Source organism: Rana temporaria, chromosome 3 (genome assembly GCF_905171775.1).
Source record: "Rana temporaria chromosome 3, aRanTem1.1, whole genome shotgun sequence".
Lineage (NCBI taxonomy): Eukaryota > Metazoa > Chordata > Amphibia > Anura > Ranidae > Rana > Rana temporaria.
This window is the reverse complement of record NC_053491.1, coordinates 308,705,642-308,714,328: the sequence shown is the minus strand read 5'-3', so window position 1 is coordinate 308,714,328 and position 8,687 is coordinate 308,705,642. Positions and strand designations below refer to the sequence as shown.

The 8,687-nt window shown below is 47.5% G+C and overlaps 1 protein-coding gene across 5 annotated transcripts in view; it reads right to left on the bottom strand.

Annotated features, from left to right (window-relative positions):
• Positions 1 to 1,041: 1,041 nt before the first annotated feature.
• HNRNPAB (heterogeneous nuclear ribonucleoprotein A/B) overlaps positions 1,042 to 8,687 on the bottom strand; it is a 140,047-nt gene continuing 132,401 nt past the window's right edge. For 4 of the 5 annotated variants that reach the window (XM_040344793.1, XM_040344797.1, XM_040344796.1 and 1 more), the window contains one exon: positions 1,042 to 1,611. In XM_040344793.1, the coding sequence (XP_040200727.1) occupies positions 1,541 to 1,611 (71 nt within the window). In that variant the 3' untranslated portion in view covers positions 1,042 to 1,540. The remainder of the gene's footprint in view (positions 1,612 to 8,687) is intronic. The other variant, XM_040344795.1, reaches the window with a different exon arrangement.

Sequence of the window (8,687 nt, the reverse complement as noted above, 5' to 3'; positions counted from 1 at the left end):
AAAGGGGGACCAGGGGCAGAATCTACTTTCACTGCAATTGACATTGGCAGTGGTCTTTATACATTTGTGAAAATTAATAGTACCAGCAGTTGCAAAAAGGTTATTACAAAGACGGAATTCGCTACCACGGTGACTTACCGTATTTGCCAGTGTATAAAGCGATCGGGCTTATAAGACTTCCACCTATTTTTACAATTTCAGATTAGATTTTTTTGCCTGTACTCACCGTATAAAAGACGACCCCCCCTTCCGATGCTTAACATTTCTTCTTTCTGGAGCCATATTCTTCCTGAAGCTGGAGCCAATCACGGAGAGCGATGTATTCTATTAATGAATCCAGAGCCTGCTTGGATTGGCAGAGGCTGTACCATCATCAGCCCACGCCTCTCTGACTCTCCAAGTCAATCCGAGCAGGCTACTCGGATTGGCAGAGGTGGTTACTCCAATCCAAGCAGGCTCTGTATTAATTTGAATACATTGCTCACAGGGATTGGCTAAGCGGTATATACTGTATGTAGCCGAAGCTACGTACAGTATTGCTGCACATCCAGTAGGCATCTGAGCAGATGACCCGGCGTATAAGACGACCCCTGCTTTTTGGCCATTTTTTTTTTTTAAGTGTAAAAGTTAGTCTTATAAGACAGCAAATACAGTAATAGATTTTTTACACATTCGGTGACATTGTTAGCATTTTATAAGACAATGTTGTTGCCAGGAGATATTCAATCTGTATTTTTGCACAATAATAGTTTAAGTTGTGTAAATTGTTTCATTACATAAATATCCCTAGCACATAAGTTATTAAATGGTTTGCACTTTAATATTAGAAAGTTTTATATATTTTGGAAGTTTGTTTTGAGGATAGGATATTGAGGGGCTATACCTGATAGATTTTGCATCATCAATATAGGTGTATAAAGCATAGCAGCCAATTATGTACTGTATATTGCAGTTTTTTGGAACTTAGTTGGATTGTACTGTGTAGAGCTTGTTTTGTTTTTGTTCCAAATTCACTGAATACACAATTTTCACACACCGAGACAGGCTACTCAAAGTTGTTTTATTTCAAAAGCTTGGATAGCTTCAAAAATGTTATGGAGAATCCGCACATGTAAAATACCTTACAATACATTAGAATCCAAAGAGGTACCAAAAAGTACAGTAAAATTAACACTTCCAGAACTGGAAATGTATGACACAAAACAATACAAAATAAAAAAAAAAGTGAAAAAATGACACTGGTTCCCTAGGACAAGTTGTTCTGTACAGTTGGAGTAACAGAGTCCATACTTCACTCCAAGAGGCAGTCCCAAGAAGCAGAGCTGCAGTTTTAAGCAGACATCAATCAGTTCAGTTTTTTACCTAGTGATGAAATCGGCAATTAATCTCTTGAAAAAATGATTAACATCTGAACAGATCCAGGGAATCATACATGATAGCCTAACAAAGTCAGTTTGTACTAATTTAGGTGTAATACAATATCCAGTCAGAATTCCATATTCTCTGCAACGCTGATACTGCCACTGCATACCTGAAGTGTTCAATATGGCTTGTAGTTATTTTGATGACCACCACGTCTAGGGGCTTTTCCGTAGCTTGCATTGCCCTGACCTAAAAACAAACAAACAGTCTGTCAAAAATATACGAACTGTTTAACCACTTGACAACCGGGCCTATTTTGGCACTTTTCTCCTTCATGTAAAAATCTATTTTTTTTTGCTAGAAAATTAATCAGAACCCCCAAACATTATATATTTTTTTTTAGCAGACACCCTAGGGAATAAAATGGCGGTCATTGCAACTTTTTTTCTCGCACCTTTTTGGGGGGGGGGGGGGGGGGGGGGGGGGAACGGTTTCATGGATTAAAAAATAACAAAACAGTAAAGTTAGCCCAATTTTTTTGTATAATGTGAAAGAGGATGTTACGCCGAGTAAATAAATACCCAACATATCACGCTTTAAAATTGCGCACACTCATGGAATGGCGCCAAACTTCGGAACTTAAAAATCTCCATAGGCGACGCTTACATTTTTTTTACAGGTTACTATTTGAGTTACAGAGGAGGTCTAGTGCTAGAATTTTTGCACACGCTCTAATGCACGCGACGATACCTCACATGTGGGGTTTGAACGGCGTTTACATATGTGGGCGGGACTTGCATGCATGTTCACTTCTAAGCGCAAGCTACCAGGGACAGGGGCGTTTAAAAAAAAAAAATAATAATTTTATTTTTACTTCCATTTTTTTATCTTTTTTTTTTTGGAAAATTATTTTTATTAAATTTTTGCAACACAGATACAATACTAGGCCGCAACATGCGACCAACAATTACCGGTCAGAACACAGAAACCGGCTGGGAAGAAAAGAAAAGAAAAAAAAAAAGGGACAGCACTGGTACACATTAAATGTTTACAAACCTAATCAAAATCAGTGAAATCAGATTAAATCAAATCATAAGTAGATCGTAACGCGTAAAATGACAAGTACAACCTTTTGCGCAATCTTGATCTCAATGCTGATAGAGTATAACATGCAAATTCCCTTACAGGATACATCGTTGCTCTAAAATAAATAGGTCCACACTCCACCCCCACCTGACACTATCACACATACACTCAATGACTGTACTGAACCCAGCCTAATCCGACACTGTATCCACCGAGGCCAACCAACCTCCCCACACCTTATCAAATTTTGTCAGGGCCCCCCTGCTCAGGTAAGTAGCCTTGTAAAATGGAATGACCTTGTTGACCAGTACCTTCCAGGACTCCACCGTTGGGGCCGAGGAGCTCTTCCAAGAAAGGATGATCCGCTTTTTAGCATAAAAAAAAAAGAAGAATGAGTAGTGTTCTAATCGCCCTGGTCGTAGCCAGGGGCTCCACCAAATGCAGTAGACACACCTCCACAGTGATGGGAATTGAAATAGAAGTGACCGACCGTATACAGTCCACCACACCTTGCCAGTATGGTTGAACCCGGGGACAGTCCCAGAAGACATGCATAAAGTCCGCAGCGGGCATGGAACACCGCCAGCATACTGATCTCTGATTCCCAAATATTTTAGCTAGTCTAGCAGGGGTCAGGTAAATCCTGTGCAAAAATTTGTAATGAATTAGTCTATCCCTGGTAGAAACCAGGGCCTGAAAAGCTGCCCCCCAAACATTATCCCAGTCATCTCTGTCCAGTCCCGAAGTCACTGTCTCCCAGGCCCGTCTACATGGCGCTAGCAGTTTAGTAGTTTCCGGAAAAATGTCCCTATATAGGACAGAAACCGCTTTGGACAGCGATTCACCACGAGCCAATAATTCCAAATCACTAAGTTTAAGGACAAGGGGACCCCCCCTGAATTGGGCCTGAAATGTATGTCTTAGTTGCAGGTACCTGAAGAAATGCGTGTTTGGTAGACCATAACAAGTTTTTAGGTCGTCAAACGGCATAAGAGTGCCATTGACCACTATATGGCGCAGGAGCTTGACCCCAAAGGCAGTCCACACCACTGGGTCTGGATAGTCAATAAAGTGTGACAGCTTGGGATTCCTCCACAAGGGGGTCTCAGGAGAGAAAGTGACACTATCCTGGGGTCTCAGCTCCTGGGCCACAGCCCAAGCTCTGAGTACCGACCGCATAGAGGACGTCAAGGGGTAGGGGGCCCTCGGCCCTCTATAGATCAGAAGCGAAAGCGCCTCATAGGAGCCCACACAAGCAGCCTCCAAAGAGACCGCAGCGTCGTCCGGAGCGGTGATCAACCAACGGTTAGCCACCGCCAACTGGCCGGCTAAAAAGTATTTGTGGAAATTGGGTACCGCCAATCCTCCCTCCCCCCATGGTTGTTGAAGAATAGCCAGTTTGAGGCGAGGGAGCTTCCCTTGCCACAGGAAGGAGGAGATCATACTGTCTATGGACCTGAAAATTGACCTTGGTATCCACACCGGGGAGTTCCTGAGAGTGTAAAGCAGGAGGGGAAGAATCTTCATTTTAATCAGACTAACTTTCCCAATGAGGGACAGGGGAAGATTTTTCCAGGAGTGGAGTTTTTTAGATACAGTAGCCAGCAGTGGAGACACATTAAGGCTAATGAAATCCGTCACAGAATTTGTGATATGTAGCCCCAGGTATCTAATCTGAGTCACCCACTGTAAGGGATTGGAAGGGTCAACCCGCCCGGGCATCCCATGGGAGCGTAGCGGAAGGATCTTTGACTTAGTCCAATTGACCTTGAGACCGGAGACCTCAGTGAACCTACCCATCAATGCGAGTGCAGCATGTAAAGAAGGGCCCGTATCCCCAAGAAATAGAACCAGGTCATCAGCATAGAGGGCCACAGTCTCAGTCAGGGTGCCCACCCTAATCCCCTGAATCTGCGACGAAGAGCGCAATGCAATCGCCAGGGGTTCCATAACCAGAGAAAACAAACCCGGGGACAAGGGGCATCCCTGCCTGGTGCCCCTGGATACTGGAAAAGTGTCAGACACCCCACCGTTCAGGCGGATTGCCGCTACTGGGCGGTCATAGAGCATTTTTATCCATTGGAGGAACACAGGGCCGAAACCCATGCGCTCTAGCACCTGGACCATGTATCCCCAATCAATGGAGTCAAACGCCTTTTCCAGGTCAAAAAACACCAGGGCCCCCCCATGAGACAGCTCACCATCAATTTGCGTATGCGCGTACACCCTGCGGATATTAATATCGGTAGCTTTTTTGGGCATAAACCCCGTCTGGTCAGGTGATATCAAGTGGTCCAGGCATTGCATTAATCGATTGGCCACCATTTTGGTAAGGATTTTAAGATCCATGTTCAACAGTGCAATGGGCCTGTAAGAGGAACAGTGCAGTGGGTCCTTTTCTGGCTTGGGGAGCAGAACCACATGTGCCTCATACCACGTAGGGGGCAAGCTCCCAATCTCAAGACATTCTGTATACAGGTTTAAAAGCTTGTGGGACAGCACTTCTGAATAGGTCTTATACCATTCAGCCGGAAACCCGTCAGGTCCCGGCGCCTTACCATTCGGGAAGGAGGCAATTGCCACGGCCAGCTCCTTGGAGGTAAAAGGGGCCTCCAAGTCTGCCGCCGCCTCCCCGGGCAGCTCCGGGATCTGAAAGGAGTCCAGCAAATCCGTCAGCACCTGGCTGTCATATTGCGGGATAGCCGCATAGAGATCAGAATAGTAGGATACAAAAGCCTGCATGATACTCTCTCTATCCCTCACTAAGGCACCCCCTGCCGAATAAACGCAAGGAATGGCCGCATGGGGTCGAGCATCCGCCGCCAAGTAGGCTAACAATTTCCCATTCTTATCTCCCTTCTCAAATAGCTCCTCCGCCCTGCACTTAAATGTACATTGCGTAAGAGTTTGAAAATGGACCAAGAATGCCCTCCCTGCCATCTGCAACTCCACAAGCGTCGATTGAGAGGGCGCCTCTGCATGTTTCTTCGAGCACTGCAATTCATGAGCCTGGAGTGCCTCCGACTCAGAGTTTTTCTCAATTCTAGCGGCTTTAATGGCCGCTATGTATGCCCCCCTGGTGGACGCCTTAAACGCATCCCATACCATGTGACCATTCGCGGAGCCCTCATTCACATTCCAATATTCTGAGACATGTGCGGAGATCAATGGCTCCACAGATAACTCATCCACCCACCCCGGGTGCAATCTCCAGACCCTCCGACCTCCATCCCCAGGGCGGCTCAGCGTCACCTGCAGGGGGGTGTGGTCCGAGAGTCCACCAGCCAGATAACTGGCCTCTGCCACCTGAGGCAGCAAGGCTGAGTTCGCGAAGGCCAGATCAATACGGGAGGAGGAGGAGCTGACGTGGGAAAGATAGGAGTAACCTCTCTCACCAGGATGTTTCCACCGCCAAACCTCCTCCAAGGCCGCCGTGTCCGCCCACTGCCGGAGGTCAAGATTCCGCACCCGATTCGGGTTGGAGGCGTCCAGTGTATAATCAAGAATGATGTTTAAATCCCCGGCCACCAGCACTTTTATCGGGCCGAATGCAGCTATTTTCTCCAGAACTTGGTACAGTACCTCTTTGCTAAAGGGGGGGGGGACATAGACATTCGCTATAGCCCATAGTTGAGAATCAACATTTAGAACCACAATTGCATACTTCCCATAAGGGTCAGTTACTACATGTTCAATAACACATTGAATTTTCTTGTGTAGCAAGATAGCCACTCCCCTGGCATATGAGGAATAAGTGGAGTGTATCGCCCTCTGTATCCAGTTCCTGTTCAGTGATAGGGTTTTACTGCCCATTAAGTGGGTCTCTTGTAAGAGAATGACATGGGGGTTCAGGGATTTAAGATACTGAAGGACTAGGGAACGCTTATACTTAGAATTTAGACCGCGGACATTCCACGAGACAACTTTAATGTCATTCATTAATGCGGGCAGGGTACAATAGAGAGACAGGCGAAGCCTGTAAGATAGGACGACTAGGAGGGAGGAGATCGGACACAGAGAGCCACACTACAACACCATACAGCATCCCATGAGCAAATCCCACACTGGGCAGAAAATAGTCCTCTGCACTTGCGTACAGGAAGCAGAAATCACATGTATTGAGAGGGGGGGAACAAGATGTTGCTGTCCCGAGCAAAAAGAAAAAAAAGGCAAAAAAACAAACCAAAAAATGTGAAAAAAATAGAAAAAAAGACAAAAAAATGACAACCAAAAAATCCCAACTCCCTGTTTGCTCCAGGCGAACCAAACTAAAAAACGGAAACACCGCTGGAGAAACTTCAGACCCAAAAACATGTTGAACAGAAGTGGAATATCTGTAGAGTTCATCCACTCGAAAGGAGGGGGGAAAGGGAGTCCAGAGAGACACACAAAAACCCCAACCTGAATAGTTCAGTACCTGGTGCTCCTGTCAAGAACGGATAACTGATCTTGTAGTCCTCTGCAGCATGCATGCTTTCACAAGAGCCAACATCAGGAGGTAGCAGGAATGAAGGAGAGAATCGCAGCAACAACATCTTAGGTGAGTATCTCCCATCTTCAGGCCACCGGCATCACCACCATGGAGCCCTGGATCGGAGCAGAACACTAGGCCAGCGAATCCAGCCAGTCCACAGCCTCCGACGGGGAATCAAAAAACTTTGCAGACCCACGATGAATCACTTTCAGACGGCTAGGATAGAGCATACTGTACACCAAGCCCTTTTCCCTCAATCGGCGACGGATGTCTGTGAAGGAGCGCCTCTTCTTCTGCAGATCCTGAGAAAAATCGGGATAGAGATGAATCACAGCATTATCATGCTTCAGCTCTGGGTGTTTACGAGCCTCAGCCAGGATCATATCCCTGTCTCTGAAATTCAGCAGGCGGACAAGGAAGGCCCGCGGCCATGCACCCGCAGGCCTCCTCCCTGCGGGCACCCTGTGGGCACGTTCCACCACATAGACAGGGGACAGATTCCGCAGGCCCAGGAGCTCCTTAAAAAAGGCTTCCGCAAACAGCACCGGGTTGGCCCCTTCAGCCCCCTCAGGGAGCCCGACTACCCGCACATTATTGCGACGAAGGCGATTTTCAGCATCTTCAGAACGGGCCATAAGGACCTTAACCTGCTGCTGCAACTCCCCCACATCATGCGTATTAGATGCCACTGCGTCTTCCACCGCAGATATGCGGTGTTCAGCTTCAGACAGGCGGCCCCGGAACTTGTCCATATCCTGTCTAATGAGCCCGCACTCTATAGCCAGAGTGTCAATCTTCCCCTCCACCGAGGACTTACTGTCAGCGATGGCCGCCAGGATCGCAGCGGTGGACTGGCTCCCCAGCAGCCCCGGCGGCTCCTTCATCTCCACCGACGAGTCCTCCAGGTCCAGAGCCCCCAAGTCTACCATCCAGGACTCTGTCTGCACCGCCACCGAGGCCGGGGAAGATGACAGGGGAGGCAAGATGGCCGCCGCACGTGTGGTCGGCGGCTGGATCCGGGCTGAGTAGCTGTCTGCCTTCCTAGCTGAACCTCGCTTCCCAGGCATCGGGAGGACCAGGGCAGCCCCCCGGACAGGAGGAAGGTGTTTGCTGAGCAGGATGGCTCTGTAAGTCGAGGATTCCGTCGGATGGAGAGCACGGATGGCAGGAGCACAGGCTGAACGCGTCCGTCTCTCTCTACATCCCGGCCACGCCCCCCCCATTTTTTTATCTTTACACTTTATTTTACACATTTATTTATTTTCGATCACTTTTATTTCCTATTACAAGGAATGTAAACATCCCTTGTAATAGGAATCACTGTGACAGGCAAGCGCCGGCCGATTCACTCTACGGGCCCACGATGGCACGGGAGAGCCCGGAGAAGCACCGGATGGCGGCGGGAGGGGGGGACGTCCCCTCCCGCCGCCTATAAGAACGATCAAGTGGAGGAACTTCCGCTTTGATCATTCTTATCGTGCACCGAATCGGCGGCTGAAGACGGCGATATCTGAATGATGCCTGTAACTGCAGGCATCATTCAGATGTCACCGCACAAAGTCGAGGACGTCATATGACGTCCTTGGCTGTAAAGTGGTTAAAGCATTCCACCAAACACAGGGTATTTAACCATTGCAAAACTTTTATAGTTATATAGAGGCACGTGATATTATCTGTCTACTGAGCATACAATCCAGCCCAGCATTAATCCTTCCTCTAAAAGCATATCCTGTGAAAGTGAATCCTTACTGTATAAAACAAGCCA